Below are 19493 nucleotides of genomic sequence, written 5' to 3' on the forward strand. Positions count from 1 at the left end.
TTGACTCTGCATCAACTTCATGCAATTGTCAATAAAAGGCTTTGACACTTATGAAATACTTGTAACTATACTTCAGTATTCCATAGTAAAAACTTTACAAAAATATCTAAAGACAATGAAGCAGCAAACTGTGGAAAATAATATTTATGTAATTCTCAAAACTTTCGGCCACGACTGTAGTGAATGATATGGACGAGATACAGAACCCATATATACACACATACATATATATATATATATATATATATATATATATATATATGTTCCGTGTGTGTGTGTATATATATATATATATATATACACACACCAGTCAAAAGTTTGGACATACCTACTCATTCAAGGGTTTCCATGATTTTACTATTTTCTACGTTGTAGAATATTATTGAAGACATCAAAACTATGTAGTAACCAGAAAAAGTGTTAAACAAATCAAAATTATTTTATATTTGAGATTCTTCAAAGTAGCCACCCTTTGCCTTGAAGACACCTTTGCATTCTCTCAATCAGCTTCATGAGGTAGTCACCTGGAATGCATTTCAATTAACAGGTGTGCCTTGTTAAAAGTACATTTGTGGAATTTCTTTCCTTCTTAATGCGTTTGAGCCAAACAGTTCTGTTGTGACAAGGTAGGGGTGGTATACAGAAGATAGCCCTATTAGATAAAAGACCAAGTCCATATTATGATAAGAACAGCTCAAATAAGCAAAGAGAAACAACAGTCCATCATCACTTTAAGACATGAAGGTCAGTCAACCTGGAACATTTCAAGAACTTTGGCTCGCATGAGGACTGCCACAAGAAAGGAAGACCCAGAGTTACCTCTGCTGCAGAGGATAACTTCATTAGAGTTACCAGCCTCAGAAATTGCAGCCCAAATAAATGCTTCACAGAGTTCAGACACATCTCAACATCAACTGTTCAGAAGATATGGAGAGAATCAGGCCTTCATGGTCGAATTGCTGCAAAGAAACCACTACTAAAGAACACAAATAAGAAGAAGATACATGATTGAGCCAAGAAACATGAGTAATGGACATTAGACCGGTGCAAATCTGTCCTTTGCTCTGACGAGTCCAAATTGGAGATTTTTGGTTCCAACAGCCATGTCTTTGTGAGACGCAGAGTAGGTGAATGGATGATCTCTGCATGTGTGGTTCCCACCGTGAAGCATGGAGGAGTTGTGATGGTATTGGGGTGCTTTGCTGGTGACACTGTCATTGATTTATTTACACTTAACCAGCATGGCTACCACAGCATTCTGCAGTGATACGCCATCCCGTCTGGTTTGTGCTTTGTGGGACTATCATTTGTTTTTCAACAGGACAATGACCCAAAACACTTCCAGGCTGTGTAAGGGCTATTTGACCAAGAAGGAGAGTGATGGAATGCTGCATCAAGATTACCTGGTCTCCACAATCACCCGACCATAACCCAATTGAGATGGTTTGGGATGAGTTGTACAGCAGAGTGAAGGAAAAGCAGCCAACAAGTGCTCTGCATATGTGGAACTCCTTCAAGACTGTTGGAAAAGTATTCCAGGTGACGCTGGTTGAGAGAATGAAAATAGTGTGGTACGCTGTCATTAAGGCAAAGGGTGGCTACTTTGAAGAATCTAAAATCTAAATTATATTTTGATTTGTTTTAACACTTTTTTTGTTACTACATGATTCCATGTGTTATTTCATAGTTTTGATGTCTTCATTATTACTCTACAACGTAGAAAATAGTAAAAATAAAGAAAGACCCTTGAATGAGTAGGTGTGTCCAAACCTTTGACTGGTACTGTATATTCTGACTGACAAAGTACCAGAAGGGATTGTTTAAATGTGCTCATCAACCCATACAATCTACTCTTAACATTTTGGTAAACAAATATTTCAATTTCTGTAAAAAATCTATAAACTAAGAACACAGGCAAAAGGACAGTGAAGGCAGGTTATTACATACATAGAGAAGGGTTCATCTCTTTTTTTCTATAATTTCTTCCCAATATAAATCCACAAGAATATGAATCGCACACAACAAAATTAGCTTTCGAACAAACGTACCTAAAGGCCTTGCAGAAATTGCCAACGCTGTGGAGCGTCTGCTTTGCTATCATCCCCCTCATATACTCAACATATTACGAAAGCAAGGAACTTCTCTCTCCATCTCCAACAGTTAAGTCAGGGAAAACAGATTACTTCATGATTACATCCCAGGATCCACAGATTTGTAAGGGAGGATTTGACGTTTTTTTTTTTTTACAATTTCAAGTTAAGAGTCTGTTTGCTCCCTAGGTCCCGTTAAATCATTTTCATGTTAAACTTGCGAGGGGCGTCTGCGTTGCTGCTGCTCATCCCAGCGTCTGACTTGCGTGGCACATACTCAATCTCTATGTTGTGCTTTGTGGCCCCTTTACCTCTACTCCACAGAAAGAGTAGCACCAGACAAAACAGGACGACACCAAGGAAAGATATGAAACCCATAGTGGTGGCGATGATTAAGGTCTTGATGTCGAAGGGGAACGGGACGTTGGTTCGCGTCCCATTGCCACCATTCTCATTGGGCTGGTTGGAGATGAATGCAAAGGTCTTGTTGGGTTGGTGAGGCCAGTCTGGAGAGTAGCTATGGACGTGCAGGTGGGCGAGAGATGTGTCATTGCCACCGGCGTTGCTGGCTATACACACATACGTTCCATTATCCTGAATCTGCGCGTAGCGCACCTCAAGGGTGCCATCTGGGAATACTGTGAGCCGTCCGATGGTTTTGGTCGTGATGAACTGCTTCTGGGGTGAGAGCCACATGATGACTGGGGCGGGATCACCGTCCGCCTGGCATACAAAATGAACAGTAGTTCCCTCGTCCACAAATTTCTGCTGCGCCTTGCGGTCCCGGATCCTGGACTTGCGACACGTGAAGTAGTTGGGCTGCAGGACGTCCGGGAAATCTTTAAACTCTTTTCCCTGTACGAACTCAGGTGAAGCGCAGGTGGGTTGCTGCCGGTTGAAGTTGAGCCTCCAGCGTCTCCGGAACACCCACAGCAGCCGGCAGTCACATGCCAAGGGGTTATCGTAAAGCGCCAGAGTCTCCAGGTTGCCTACTGAGTGGAACGCAGACTCCTCCAAGGTGCTCAAGGCATTGCCAGACACATTGAAGATCTTCAGATAGTTTAGGCCCCGGAACGAGTAGGGCTCGATCATAGCCAGCCTGCCCCCAACCAGGTGAAACTCCTGGAGCCTCAGAAGGTCATGGAGCTTATTCCCCTCAATGGTGTGGATGGGGTTATAGGACAGATTCAGAAACCGTAGGTAGACCAAGTGCCGGAGAGCCACGTATGGGATGGAGGTCAGGTTGCCATTGGTGATGGTCAGCGAGGTGAGGTTCAGTCCATAGAGGCAATTGGAGGTCATGGTGTCCAGGTAGGGCCAGTTGGCGATCTCCAGCACTTTCAGCCGGTACAGTCTTTTGAAGGAGTAATCCTTAATAACATAGATGTTGAGGTGGCGCAGCCTGAGAAAGATCAAACTGTGAAGGTGGGTGAAGGCCTCGGTGGGCACCGAGGTCAGGTTGCACTTCTCCAAAGTCAGCTGCTCCAGGCTGCTGAGACCATGGAAGGCCCGATGGGAGATGAACACCAAGTCATTGTCGCCCACCTCCATGGAGCGCAAGTTGTACAGGTCTTGGAACATATAGTCCAGCAGGATGACTATCTTGTTCTCACTGATGTCCAACTGGGTGAGGTTGCTGAGGCCCGTGAACACACCCAGCTGGATGAGTTTGAGCTTGTTGCTGCGCAGCCCCAATGTCCGGAGGCCGTACAGGTTGTTGAAGGCGCCGGGCTCAATAGCGGAGATGGTGTTTTCGTTGAGCTCCAGCTCCTCCAGGTTGGGGTAGGTTGCGAACTCATCCATGTTGATGGTCTTGATGCGGTTCTTGCTGAGGTCCAGCAACCGCGTTTCTGTGGGGATGCCCTCAGGGACGGACATAAGCTTCTTGCGGTGGCATATGACTGAGCGCTCCTGGGCATTGCACTCGCAGCGGGACGGGCAACCTGTGGTGGAACCGGACAGTACGGTGCCCAGCATCAGAATCAGAATGGGCTGCCAGCAAGCCACCAGGTAGCTGTGCCCACTCGCTTCCCTGGCCCCCATCCTATCGGTTACCTATGGAGACACAAGAGAGACAGAGAAAGGACATGTCAGAAAAACAATCACTGATTAGATACTCTAAATAACACTGGGCTATTTCCTTATCATTAAAATTGGTGAAAAGTGAGATCACTTTTGTATTGTTTTGAAGCCACATTCTGCAGTATTGCTGCATATAAAATGCTTTGAAGTGTGAGAAAAGGAGTGTCCTATGAAAACATATTATACTATTTGTTCTCTTTTGAAAAATAGTGACTACTATTCTCTGCCAGGCATTTTGACGCCAACAATGAAAAGCAATAAAATGTAAAGCGATGCCATCCTCATGTGACACAATTTGAAATTGAGTGTAAAAGATTTGCTGCAATATTAATGGCACAAAGGAAATATGAATGGGGGTGAGGGGTTACTAGGAATAAGGTATGTATTTGCATAATGGAGAAAACTGACATATATGAATCCTGCAATGCTCACTACTCTACACAGAGCTTCAAAGGCATTTCAGATGCAGGAGGCTCCTGTGAACTGATGGAACATTGTTAGCTGAAGGATTTGCATGCAATGGTTATATCAGCACCATATTAGACTCATTCATGATCCATAAGAGGAAATGTTGAGCTCGGACAGACAGTAGATGTATCACAAAGAATTTGAATCAATTCCTGGCATTCGGGTGTGATGCTGCCTGGTTATGTTTTGTGTGTGTGCCCACTTATTTTTCAGTGGGCATTGAGTGTACTCACTTCTTAAATCTCCACTGCCGTTTCAATTAATAAGGCTGATGGAACAGATCCGAATGCTTAGCTTAAAATGTTGATATACTATTGATTCTTCACATTTTAGATGGGGCAATGTACCTTCGCGTGAATGTTCTAAAATGAAATTTGCAGGAAAAGGGCGTTCTAAAATGTGCATGGACAGAGATGGAAATATCCACAGGAAATGTAGAAAGAGGGGGGGGGGTTAAATATGCAACAATTATCATGGGTTGCTAATATGACCAAGATAATGTATTTTCCTAATAGACAATGAAAGAAAATTGAAAGAAAATCAATAGAACAGGATAAAGCATATGAGTAAGTCTTCATAAAAAATAAATTGCCTTCACATTTCTGTGGTGGGATTTTGTCTATAGGCTACTTTCAAGTAAGGTGAGACATACCTCATAATATGAAGTAACATGTCCTGGTTTCAAACAATTATTTTATTTATTTTTATTTGAACCTTTATTTAACTAGGGCAAGTCAGTTAAGAACAAATTCTTACTTACAATGACAACCTAGGAACAGTGGGTTAACTGCCTTGTTCAGGGGCAGAACGACAGATTTTTAACTTGTCAGCTCGGGGATTCGATTTAGCAACCTTTCGGTTACTGGCCCAATGCTTTAACCACTAGGCTACCTTTCACAGTACAGCTTGGGTTGGCCTGACTGTGAAAGACCAATACGGGATTTATAATTTTAGGTCGTTCAGAGTGTATGTCACTGTTTTTCATATATATTTTTCCTTCGTCGGGCGGGGCGTTTAGATTTTTTTGGGGGAAAATTCTTCCGGCACCATTACACCACTGTGTGTATGGCTTGCATGCATGCATAGCACCTTGCTCAAGATCAATCAGTCATTGCGAGCTCCCTAGTATTAAGTTATGGCATTTCAAAAAGGGGCCAGGTGCAGCTTGAATTAACCAATTTTGAGAAGGTTATCCAATTCATGCTGTTTCAGAGACACGTATGCTGAGCACATCTTTAGAGTGTACCGTTAGCATAAAATATTTCTTTTTTCTTTTTCACCCTGTATTTCCAGCGTGAATGTGCTGTGTGAGTTAAAACAGAGTGGGGAGTGGGGCAGCAGTAGCAATCAAAGACAAATGGTGTCAAGTCTGATGTATGTGCTATGGCTAACATTCAGCTGGAGCAATCTTTTACAATACAATATAGACCATGCAGAGCCAGGGCGGTGGCTTCAGAAAGATAGATACTGGTCTTAAAATCGTAATAACAAACAATATTTACTTTCTATCTTATCCGTCAGTGTTTTCCCCCTCCACTAACCCCGATCCCACACCTTACTCTAAATCGGGTTCATATCCTAATCCCAACCTCTCCATACACTGATACATTATACTATTTCCCTTCACGGTTTTGTTTAGTGTGATTTTTATATTTCTACAATTGTAAAGTGACTTTGGGTCCTTGAAAAGCACTATATAAGTCCCTTTTATTTGTATTATTATTACTAACAATGTCATTAATAATTGATTTTATAATTATACTTTCCATTTTTATGCAAAGAGCCATACTTACGTATTTATTGAAAAAGTTGGATTAAAGGCCCAGTACAGTCAGAAATGTGATTTTTCTGTGTCTTGTATATCTTTCCACACTATGAGGTTGGATTAATGCTGTGAAATTGTGAAAATGACAATAATACCCTTTTAGTTTAAGAGCTGTTTGAAAAGACCGCCTGAAATTTTTCCTGTTTTGGTGAGATGGAGTTTTTACCTGCCTGGTGACATCACCAGACGGTACACATTTGTTAAAACTTCTTGTAACTAGCGGGCAGTATTTTCATTTTTGGAAAAATAACGTTCCCAAAGTAAACGGGCTATTAGTTTACCAACAAAATGGGCGGATGGTGAAGTAGACCTATTTGGTAGTCATCTTAAAAAATATAAATGAACTTACCAAAATCAATTTCAATAGAAAGTTTGCAAAAATAGATAATATTATGCAACCATTAAAACCTTTTGTGACTAGGGGGCAGTATTTTCATTTTTGGAAAAATAACGTTCCCGTAGTAAACGGGATATTTTGTCAGGACAAGATGCTAGAATATGCATATAATTGACAGCTTAGGATAGAAAACACTCTAACGTTTCCAAAACTGTAAAAATATTGTCTGTGTGTATAACAGAACTGATATTGCAGGCGAAAGCCTGAGAAAAATCCAATCAAGAAGTGACTCATGTTTTGAAAGCTCTGCGTTCCAATGCGTCCCTATTGAGCAGTGAATGGGCTATCAACCAGATTCCTTTTTCTACGTATTCCCCAAGGCGTCTACAGCATTTTGATGTAGTTTCACGCATTTATGTTGAAGAATGAACGTAAGCGACTATATTGCGTAAGTAGCCATTTTTCCTCTCAGTCCTACTGAAAAGCAAATTGTCCCGGCGGATATATTATCGAATAGATATTTGTCGATATTATGGAGCTAATTTGGAATATTTTTCGCAGTTTTCGTGACCGCAATTTCCGGTCGATATCTCAGCCAAAGGTGAAGAACAAACGGCGCTATTTTGCCTACAAAAATAATATTTTGGGAAAAAAGGAACCGTTGCTATCTAACTGGGAGTCTCGTGAGTGAAAACATCCAAAGCTCATCAAAGGTAAACGATTTAATTTGATTGCTTTTCTGATTTTCGTGACCAGGTTGCCTGCTGCTAGCTAGGCAAAATGCTATGCTAGGCTATCGATAAACTTACACAAATGCTTGTCTTGCTTTGTCTGTAAAGCATATTTTCAAAATCTGAGATGACAGGGTGATTAACAAAAGGCTAAGCTGTGTTTCAATGTATTTCACTTGTGATTTCATGAATCTGAATATTTTCTAGTAATATTTATGTCCGTTGCGTTATGCTAATTAGTGTCAGATGATGATTACGCTCCCGGATCCGGGATGGGTAGTTACAACAGACCAATAAGAAAGAGAGTTCCAAACCTATCTGCCAACAACAGCTAGTTTTCAGTTTCCCCCTCCCAACTTAGACCACTCTCAGACAAAATGCTTGTTTGAGAAATTGGTCTTTGGTAAGAATCTATTTGACCGTAAGGTACAGTAAGGTACTTAATTGTTACCCAGAAATTATTTGATATCGAAACAAAAGGGGACATAATTCATGATATTCTCTCAAATTCTTCCCAAATTCCCAAATTAATTCTGTATAACAAATATTTTTCTCTTGTAAGTATGCAGAGACCTGTAACCCAATTTCATAGGTGGTGTATTGTTGGGTTTGTACACCCTATTTTTCAGGATGTGGAGCAGAACCCTCAAATGTCCTTAATAATCTTGTAATCTGGCCTTGCACACAAGTCAAGCAATACACAAAAATCTATCTTAAATACAATGTCACAAATTAAGATCCTAAACATTGACATTCACATCCATTCTCTGTGTTTTGTGTCTCAATAGCATCCATTAGCAACTATCAGTTAACCTTATAATTGGTTCTGGGTGGCACATACATCAAACTTGCATCAACACTGATGACAAAAACATTCCTCATGGATAAGTCATTGTTAGAAAAACATTTGGTCCAATTCAGATGTTAGGTACTATATTTATTGTATTTTCCTATAAATTAAAATGGCAAATCTGGGTGCAATCAATTAGATTAATTTCGCAGATAAAGTTATATTTCAACAAAATAATTTCGCAGGAACGCTTTTCTGTTTCAAAACAATCAGATGATGGGTGTCAAAATCCTCTTTCTTGTGATTTTTTGTACAAGAGAAGATAGAATTTCCCCCCATTCCTCTGACAGAGATGCCTATGTAGTTGATTGTGCATAGCCCTATCAAATTTGTGACTGTCTGAAGAACCACAATGACAGCTGAAAGAGGCACACACTTCTATAGGCTATACTGTAGGGTTTTCCTGTAGAGTTTATTAACTGAAATTGGGTCGCGTGTGCAGTGTCAATATTGCATGTGCTTTGAATTATGGAGATTTTGTGTGAAGTAAATACACTAAGCTAAAGGCTTCCATGCAACAATCTGATAAATAATGTGCAATTTAAAAAAAAAAATATTGTTATGGTAGACAGTTAATTAAATTGTGACATATAACTACCATTGTCAATAATTCTTTCTGCAAAGCCCCAAACTGACATTAGATGAATTAGAGGGGTTTATGTTTTTTTCCCTCACTCTCAATTTAATTTGATTCTTCTCGGGGGTCAAGGGTCAGATGGAGATTTTTTATTTATTTGAACCTTTATTTAACTAGGCAAGTCAGTTAAGAACAAATTATTGTTTACAATGATGGCCTAGGAACAGTGGGCTAACTGCCTTGTTCAGGGGCAAAATTGCAGATTTTTACCTTGTCAGCTCGGGGATTCGGTTACTGGCCCAACACTCTAATCATGAGGCTACTTGTCACCCCGCATGTCAATACCATCTCAAACCAATGAGAAAAGGTTTTATCGAAAACGTTTATAGGCACCATCTCTGCGGGATAGTGAATTGGGGTCAATGAGTCTGAAGAACTGCCCATATGTCCCAGAGCAGACATTGCGGCCTCCGAAGTAACTAAATTCTCCTTCTCCTGTTTGTTTTACATGAAAGGTGCACTATGCAGAAATCGCTCCGACATTTCCTGGTTGCTAAAATTCTAATAGTTTGCAACAAAACAAACAAGTATAGTATAGAGAATCATTGTACCATCTAAACCACTGTGATATATATGTTCATCTATTTGAAGATGGTGTACAAAACCAGAAAGTATAAGACTCAAAACCAAAACGTAACAGGAAGCATAGATATAGCGCGCATAGAAATGGTCTACCACTTCTTAGACTTGCTTTCAATGAGAATGACATGTCTATATCTCACATTTCTATGTGAAATTGGTCAGGACGCCTAAAAATATATACATTGCAGCTTTAGCCTAAATTGATCCAAGTTAAAGCAGTCTGATGAGGGAGCCATACAGGATGGATGGCTTAAGCAGCTGGTGGAACATCTGACAGGGGAGAGGAAGTGCAGCTGCCAATCCTTATTTTCCGCTCCACCTTTTTGCCTTTGCTGTGTGTGCCTATTACACATTGGATATCGCTCTCTGAGATGCTATTATGTCCCACATCTTCCTCATTGACACCAAAACCTAATCAAGGAAGCGCTCAACTGTAATCCCTTGCTGGTAAAGCTACATGGCTGCAACATTCGGAGTCTAGGACCACAGTAGGGTATTAGGATGGTAATGAGTACAGGCAGTCCTTCAACGTAAAACTGGGGTCAAAATCCAGATGAAATAATACCAGTCTGATTATTTCATTCTAGCACCTGATTTTCCGAGCCTCATATGAAACAAACAAAAAGCTCAATTGTTTCGATGCAGAAAAAAAAAATCCCTATTTCATTTCGTCCAAATGAAATGAAAGCAGTTTCACATCTTTTTCAAGACTGTTTTAAATAAGGATATGTCGGCAGCTAATGCTCCATTGCAATTACATAAGAAGACAGATAAAGGGAAAGATGCAGAGCACATGGCTATATGAAATGCTAGCCATGTTTAAACATTTATGGCTCCATTTTGTTAACAATCCTGTGTTATCTGTCCCTTGCAGGCATGGCAATCCGAATGCAATTCCTCACTCCAATCAACTCGCCATTGAAGAAATACATTAATTTCAGCAGTAGTGAGAAGAGACCTTCTTATTGGACCAAGACCAATGATAATATCAACGAACGACTAGATGAACGTGTAAGTGACAGCAAACTGGAGAGAAGTGGAAATGCTGCGTGAAATCATGCACAGAGGGTGTGGCTAATGCTATGTGCAATTGACAAGTTCTAGAGAAGTGTCACTTGTCGTGATTATATTCCCTGTTTACAAGATAATTATAGAGGACTGAGATTCTTATTCCAAAACACCAGGAATGGGTGATTGGCAGCTTCATAATTATGATCACAATACATTATTGGCATGAGCAAAAAAAATACTAATGATGCAGTGCTGTCACACAGACATATCACAGGTAAACAATGAATGTACATACCAAACAATTTCAGGACTTATTCACCTTTAGTGACCCTAGCCTGAAATTATGTCAATATAATGTAAAAGCTAACAGAAAATAAAGGTTCTCATTAAATGTTCTTATTTCTGGGGAAATGGAAGTCTCGGATTTATCATCTACAAATTGACCCAAAGAATTCTCTGCCTATTCATTCTTAGAACAATCAGATAAATACATAGAAATGCTCATATTTGAAGACAGTGTGGGAATATACTATATACACACGCACGCACGCACGCACGCACACACACAGTTGAAGTCGGAAGCTTAAATACACTTAGGTTGGAGCCATTAAAACTCGATTTTCAACCACTCCAAAAATTTCTTAACAAACTATAGTTTTGAAAAGTCGGTTAAGACATCTACTCTGTGCATGACACAAGTAATTTTTTCAACAATTGTTTAGAGACAGATTATTTCACTTATAATTCCCTGTATCACAATTCTAGTGGGTCAGAAGTTTACATACACTAAGTTGACCGTGCCTCTAAACAGCTTGGAAAATTCCAGAAAATGATGTCATGGCTTTAGAAGCTTCTGCTAATTGACATCATTTGGGTCAATTGGAGGTGGATGTGGATGTATTTCAAGGCCTACCTTCAAATGTAGTGCCTCTTTTCTCGACATCATGGGAAAATCAAAAGAATTCAGCCAAGAGCTTAGAAAAAAAATTGTAGACCTCTACAAGTCTGGTTCATCCTTGGGATGAAGGTACCACGTTCATCTGTACAAACAAGAGCAGGCAAATGGGACCACACAGCTGTCATACCGCTCGGGAAGGAGATGCGTTCTGTCTCCAAGAGATTAACGTACTTTGGTGCAAAAAGTTTGAATCAATCCCAGAACAACAGCAAAGGACCTTGTGAAGATGCTGGAGGAAACAGGTACAAAAGAATCTATATCCACAGTAAAACGAGTCCTATATCGACATAACCTGAAAGGCCGCTCAGCAAGGAAGAAGCCACTGCTCAGAAACCGCTGTAAAAAAGCCAGACTACGGTTGACCATTGAAAGGGATATCAACCATATTCCTTTTTCTATGGCTTCCCTAAGGTGTCTACAGCGTTTAGACATAGTTTCAGGCCTTTATTTTGAAGAATGAGCGTGAACACATTACGTAAGTGGTCAGGTGGGGGCTCTGAGTGATTTTTGCGCAAAAGAGAGAGGCGGCCATTGTTCCTCCCGGTCCTAGTGAAAAGCCAACTGTCCCGGTTGATATATTATCGAATAGATATTTGAAAAACACCTTGAGGTTTGATTATAAAAATTGTTTGACATGTTTCTGTTGACATTTTGTCTGCGTTGTCGTGACTGCTATTTCTGGTGGATTCCTGGGCATAACGCACCGAACTAACGGAGGTATTTGGATATAAAAAATATCTTTATGGAACAAAAGGAACATTTGCTGTCTAACTGGGAGTCTCGTGAGTGAAAACATCCAAAGATCAAAGGTAAACGGTTCATTTGATTGCTTTTCTGATTTTCTTGACCAAGCTTCCTGATGCTAAGTGTACATAATGCTATGCTAGGCTATCGATAAACTTACACAAACGCTTGTATTGCTTTCGCTGTAAAGCATAATTTCAAAATCTGAGACGACAGGGTGATTAACAAAAGGCTAAGCTGTGTTTCGCTATATTTCACTTGTGATTTCATGAATATTTTCTAGTAATATTTTTTGAGTGTTGCGCTATGCTAATCAGCGTTGCTGATGACAAATATACCGGATCCGGGATGGGTAGTTCTGGGTAGTTCTAAATTTAGAGGCAATGCAAACTTCTGACCCACTGTGAATGTGATGAAAGAAATAAAAGCTGAAATAAATCACTCTCAACTATTATTCTGACATTTCACATTCTTAAAATAATGTGGTGATCCTAACTGACCTAAGACAGGGAATTTTTACTAAGATTAAATGTTAGAAATTGTGAAAAATTGAGTTGAAATCTATTTGGCTAAGGTGTATGTAAACTTCAACTATATATACACTGCTCAAAAAAATAACTAAAATACACTAAAATAACACATCCTCGATCTGAATGAATGAAATATTCTTATTAAATACTTTTTTCTTTACATAGTTGAATGTGCAGACAACAAAATCACACAAATATTATCAATGGAAATCAAATTTATCAACCCATGGAGGTCTGGATTTGGAGTGACACTCAACATTAAAGTGGAAAACCACACTACTGGCTGATCCAACTTTGATGTAATGTCGTTAAAACAAATCAAAATGAGGCTCAGTAGTGTGTGTGACCTCCACGTGCCTGTTTGACCTCCCTACAACGCCTGGGCATGCTCCTGATGAGGTGGCGGATGGTCTCCTGAGGGATCTCCTCCCAGACCTGGACTAAAGCATCCGCCAACTCCTGGACAGTCTGTGGTGCAACGTGGCGTTGGTGGATGGAGCAAGACATGATGTCCCAGATGTGCTCAATTGGATTAAGGTCTGGGGAACGGGCGGGCCAGTACATAGCATCAATGCCTTCCTCTTGCAGGAACTGCTGACACACTCCAGCCACATGAGGTCTAGCATTGTCTTGCATTAGGAGGAACCCAGGGCCAACCGCACCAGCATATGGTCTCACAAGGGGTCTGAGGATCTCATCTCGGTACCTAATGGCAGGCTACCTCTGGAGAGCACATGGAGGGCTGTGCGGCCCCCCAAAGAAATGCCACCCCACACCATGACTGACCCACCGACAAACCGGTCATGCTGAAGGATGTTGCAGGCAGCAGAACGTTCTCCACGCCGTCTCCAGACTCTGTCACGTCTGTCATGTGCTCAGTTTGAACCTGCTTTCATCTGTGAAGAGCACAGGGCGCCAGTGGCGAATTTGCCAATCTTGGTGTTCTCTGGCAAATGCCAAACGTCCTGCACGGTGTTGGGCTGTAAGCACAACCCCCACCTGTGGACGTCGGGCCCTCATACCACCCTCATGAAGTCTGTTTCTGACCGTTTGAGCAGACACATGCACATTTGTGGCCTGCTGGAGGTCATATTGCAGGGCTCTGGCAGTGCTCCTCCTTGCACAAAGGCGGAGGTAGCGGTCCTGCTGCTGGGTTGTTGCCCTCCTACGGCCTCCTCCACGTCTCCTGATGTACTGGCCTGTCTCCTGGTAGCGCCTCCATGCTCTGGACACTACGCTGACAGACACAGCAAACATTCTTGCCACAGCTCGCATTGATGTCCCATCCTGGATGAGCTGCACTACCTGAGCCACTTGTGTGGGTTGTAGACTCCGTCTCATGCTACCACTAGAGTGAAAGCATCGCCAGCATTCAAAAGTGACCAAAACATCAGCCAGGAAGCATAGGAACTGAGAAGTGGTCTGTGGTCACCAACTACAGAACCACTCCTTTATTGGGGGTGTCTTGCTAATTGCCTATCATTTCCACCTGTTGTCTATTCCATTTGCACAACAGCATGTGAAATTTATTGTCAATCAGTGTTGCTTCCTAAGTGGACAGTTTAATTTCACAGAAGTGTGATTGACTTGGAGTTACATTGTGTTGTTTAAGTGTGCCCTTTATTTTTTTGAGCAGTGTATAAGTGTCAAAACAAGATGTACAATTATTATCACAGTAACACCATTGTACAGTACAAATGATCCACCACAACCAGCACATCCACAAAGATGAGCAGAGGGGCTGCATTGTGTTTAGCTACAGCTGGAACATGTATTCTACCTGTCACATTATCTCAGTGCCAAACCAATCCCTCTTAACTACTCTGGTTAAATACCTGTGAGCCTGAGGAAAATCCTTCTGATGATGCTGACAGTGTCTGTCCCACAAAGTGTTAAAAGAAAGCCCTAAGCCAACGCCAAGACACACTGCTCACTCAGCTCCCAGTCTAATCCTGAGGGCCCCCCTCCTCTCCTTTTTATTAGTATTATATGTTCATGACTTTGCTAGTATACAACCATCTGCAATATGTAGAGTGGGATTCGAAATTGACACCCTTTGGACAGTCTCTAGCGCATCTACAGATGGACTATCAGTACAATTTCAACTATCAATCTACTAACATTAACCTTTAACCCTAAAATTAAACCTAACCCTAACCTTAGCAAACAGTTGCTTATCAACAGATGGTCATAATATCAACAAATCTGTAGAGCATAAGGGCATTTAAGTCCGTAGACAGATGGCCATTTAACCATTTCTTTGTGGATTTTGATTGGGTTATTGTCTTGCTGGACCATACACTTGCAGCCAAGTTTCAGCCCCCTGGCAGACGCAACAATGTTTTTGGCTAAAATGTCCTGGTAGTGGGTAAAGTTCATGATGCCGCTGACCTTACCAAGGGCCCCAGGACCAGTGGAAGCAAAATAGCTCCATAACATCAAAGATCCACAACTGTATTTTATAGTAGGTATGTGGTTATTTTCTGCTCATGCATTCTCATGTAATCTGTCCAAAGCACTGGTTACAATCCAATCCGTTTAGCATTTGCTCCCTAAATAGGATTGATACAGTTACATATCGGGATATTATTATTGGTGATATACAGTGCCTTGCGAAAGTATTCGGCCCCCTTGAACTTTGCGACCTTTTGCCACATTTCAGGCTTCAAACATAAAGATATAAAACTGTATTTTTTTGTGAAGAATCAACAACAAGTGGGACACAATAATGAAGTGGAACGACATTTATTGGATATTTCAAACATTTTTAACAAATCAAAAACTGAAAAATTGGGCGTGCAAAATTATTCAGCCCCCTTAAGTTAATACTTTGTAGCGCCACCTTTTGCTGCGATTACAGCTGTAAGTCGCTTGGGGTATGTCTCTATCAGTTTTGCACATCGAGAGACTGACATTTTTTCCCATTCCTCCTTGCAAAACAGCTCGAGCTCAGTGAGGTTGGATGGAGAGCATTTGTGAACAGCAGTTTTCAGTTCTTTCCACAGATTCTCGATTGGATTCAGGTCTGGACTTTGACTTGGCCATTCTAACACCTGGATATGTTTATTTTTGAACCATTCCATTGTAGATTTTGCTTTATGTTTTGGATCATTGTCTTGTTGGAAGACAAATTTCCATCCCAGTCTCAGGTCTTTTGCAGACTCTTTTCTTCCAGAATGGTCCTGTATTTGGCTCCATCCATCTACAATTGGGCCTTTTCAAAACAGACACATCTTTACCTCATGTCGGCCTTCTATATTGCCATTGATTTGGCGGCAACTGAGCAAGAGACATTCAACTTTGACCCTGTTGTTGCGACCCTTGTCATGGTAACCTGCAAATAGCAACGTTGATCAAGTTCTAAGTTACGCCAAAAAGACAGAATGCACTGCTTTAATTTCTTCACATTCCTACCAGTAAGTTAGCAGTTCGCCATACTTAACTACCTTGTAATGTATCTCCAGTTAATCTCAAAACATTGTCAGATATGTTTTGGTAATTTATATGAGATGGCTATAGCCAAGTTAGCTAACAAGCTAGCACTAAATAGTCTTGGGTGGTATACCGTATTCTGGGCTTGGAAATAGCCATGGGATGTTTTTTTTCTTAAAAGTTTTTTTTATAAAAAGTAGAAACAAATATTCAAATGTTAGGTAAATACCTGCAGTGAACTTGTGCAATATGTTAGGAGATAAATACAAATGCATTCTTTATTAAACCTGTCAAATAATTATTTGTTTACAAGTCACTCACTGTTGTGCAGCATGAGGCAGGTGACCTAGTTGGAGTACGGAATTCACAACTAAATATTTGCCAACTAGATATCTTATCACTATTAAGTTAACGGTCTAAATGCTCTGCAGTTGTGCATTTGGTTAGCTAACTAGCTACTTAGCTAAGGTTAGCTTCTTCCAAAATTAAGTTTTGCTTGCCGGTAAAAGCAGAGAATCCCCTACTGGATCAAGAACCTTGCTGTGTAGTATTTGTTTTGTGCGTGCAGCAAACTGAGTAAAAAAAATGTGTTACTTGTATAACTTCATGAGCTGGGATGTCTGTCCTGAAAATAGTTTAGGTCACAGACTGTATAAAATGTTTGCAATGTGCTCATTAGCTCATTCTCTATGGGATTTTCATGTACATGTACCTGTTAGCATTGCTAACCTTTGGGTTACAAAGGCTCAGTGGGGTTTGAAAATAGCGCTCCATGTGTTCAGTGCCAGTATTACCAAATATCCCAGTTTGGTAAAACGTTGGTATTAAGGTATGACTGTGTGGATAACGCCCAAGCCTAGCACTAAACCAAAACGTTGTCTAGAAAGTTGCTTTTAATTGCCTGGTTTGCTAGGCTTGGGCGTTATCCTAAATACATTTTTTAAACAGATGTTTTTTTGTTGCAAAAAATAGAGCAGATACCGTTATTATTTGGACCAGGTTTTGGCATGCAGACAGACGTAAAAAAAAAAAAAACTTTTTCATATTGACAAAGGCAAGTTTGATGTTGGAGAAAAATAGAATGTTCATGATTTAATGTATGACAAAAGCCGGTAAGATGAAAGGGGACAATCATACTGAGGGGTTGGCAGGAATATTTAAACATAATACCTCATGACCATGTCGGCTGGCGGAAAAAAAGTTACAGCTTTGTTGGCGGCAATACCTTTTAGACAAAGAAAAGTCTACATGCTAAAGCTGACGGAAAACCTTTTGGTTTGAAAGGTGTATAAGTCCCACATTTCCTCACCTATCCTCACTTCTCTGACAGAATCTGAAGGCAAAGGTGACCCTCTGTCATTGTGATGCTCAGCCAAGTGGTAGGACATCTCTGGCTGCCCTTGATATGGCAAGGCTTAGATTTGAGTTGACGCCAGACAGATGGGTCGCAAAGCTTTAATCCTGCAGAAAGAAGCAGGTCGGTGCAACAAGGTACAGAATTCCAACAGCGGCCAGCTGTTCCACACCGACTCAGACTGTCGACACACACGTCCCGAACCCGACCTCCAACAGGGTCGGAGACTCACCACCTCCCTCCACCTTACTGAGGCCCAACAACGCTGAAAACTCATACATGCAAGTATTTTGAATCGAGTGAACAGATGTTTCGCAGAAGACCGGCAAAATGTTTCACTTCTTTGCTAGACACTTTTGGAGCTTTGAGAATAACAAGTGTATCCCAATTGCTTAGTAGGATGAAAATGTATAAAAACACACTGTGACTCTGTGTTTTTGCCATGCTGCATCTCACTAAGCACAGAGTTTGGATGCTGACCTGAAATGCCTTAGTATACAGTGCAATCGGAAAGTATTCAGACCCCTTGACTTCTTCCACACTTTGTTACGTTACAGCTTTATTCTAAAATTGATTAAATTGTTATTTCCCTCAATCTACACACAATATCCTATAATGACAAAAGAAAAACTAATTTCATATCACATTTACATGGATCTCTTTCTACTTTGCTCTGTTCATCTGTCATGTGCCTTTTTACTAAGGAGTGGCTTCCGTCTGGCCACCTCTACCATAAAGACCTGATTGGTGGAGTGCTACAGAGATGCTTGTCGTTCTGGAAGATTCTCCCATCTCCACAGAGGAACTCCGGAGCTCTGTCAGAGTGACCATCAGGTTCTTGGTCACCTTTGCGCAGATTGGCTGGGCGGCAAGCTCTAGGAAGAGTCTTGGTGGTTCCTAGGGTTGCAAAGGGTCAGAATTTTCCAGGACATTTTCCATGGGAAGTTAAGCCCGGAAATCTGGGGTATTATGCTTAAATTCATCAAAAACGTTAGTTTATAACAGTGAACATTTTGTGGGATATAATTAAGGCAATTCTAGGTCTCAAGATCTTGCACACTAATGAGATGCTATTGAGCCCACACTACCACATTGTCTGAGCCATGGACTACATGCTTTCTGGTAAGTTTGATTACAATACTGGGTGGGGTGAATATATTTTATATGACATACATTGGGGCAAAAAAGTATTTAGTCAGCCAGCAATTGTGCAAGTTCTCCCACTTAAAAGATGAGAGAGGCCTGTAATTTTCATCATAGGTACACTTCAACTATGACAGACAAAATGAGGAAAAAAATCCAGAAAATCACATTGTAGGATTTTTAATGAATTTATTTGCAAATTATGGTATACTGTGCCAAATCATATGTGAAGAATGCAACAAAGAAGAATAATCATCTGGCCAAGAGCATAAAGTTCCCTTAGCTCTCACAATAAGCAACCTCTGACAAAAGTCCCTCTACTTCTATTCGAGGTGAAAATTATGAATCAGACACCTTATCGATAGCAACAGATCATGGTCTTCCTGGAATCAGAAGTTTTTTTGACTCAATGGGAAACGTAGTCAGAGAAATGCTGATGAAAGTCTTGCTCGAGCTGTGTATGCAACTGGTTCACCCCTGATGCTCACAGGCAATGTGTATTGGAAGAGATTTTTTAATGTTCTTCGCCCAGTATACACCCCTCCAACCAGACATGCCTTATATACATCATGGCACTGAAAACAATGGATACACTCTACAAGAGAGCCAAGGAAATGGTTAGGTATGTGAAGGGTCATCCAATCATAGCAGTAATCTACCTCACCAAGCAAAGTGAGAAGAATAAGAGCACCACATTGAAGCTGCCCAGCAACACCCAT

At 40.8% G+C, this 19493-nt stretch overlaps 1 protein-coding gene across 2 annotated transcripts in view; it reads right to left on the reverse strand.

Moving 5' to 3' along the window:
* Window positions 1-318: 318 nt before the first annotated feature.
* Window positions 319-19493, reverse strand: part of LOC139368361 (leucine rich repeat and Ig domain containing 1a) — a 258993-nt gene continuing 239818 nt past the window's right edge. For both annotated transcript variants that reach the window (XM_071107149.1, XM_071107141.1), the window contains one exon: window positions 319-4145. In XM_071107149.1, the coding sequence (XP_070963250.1) occupies window positions 2286-4133 (1848 nt within the window). In that variant the 5' untranslated portion in view covers window positions 4134-4145 and the 3' untranslated portion in view covers window positions 319-2285. The remainder of the gene's footprint in view (window positions 4146-19493) is intronic.

This window comes from Oncorhynchus clarkii, chromosome 2 (assembly GCF_045791955.1).
Source record: "Oncorhynchus clarkii lewisi isolate Uvic-CL-2024 chromosome 2, UVic_Ocla_1.0, whole genome shotgun sequence".
Classification (NCBI taxonomy): domain Eukaryota; kingdom Metazoa; phylum Chordata; class Actinopteri; order Salmoniformes; family Salmonidae; genus Oncorhynchus; species Oncorhynchus clarkii.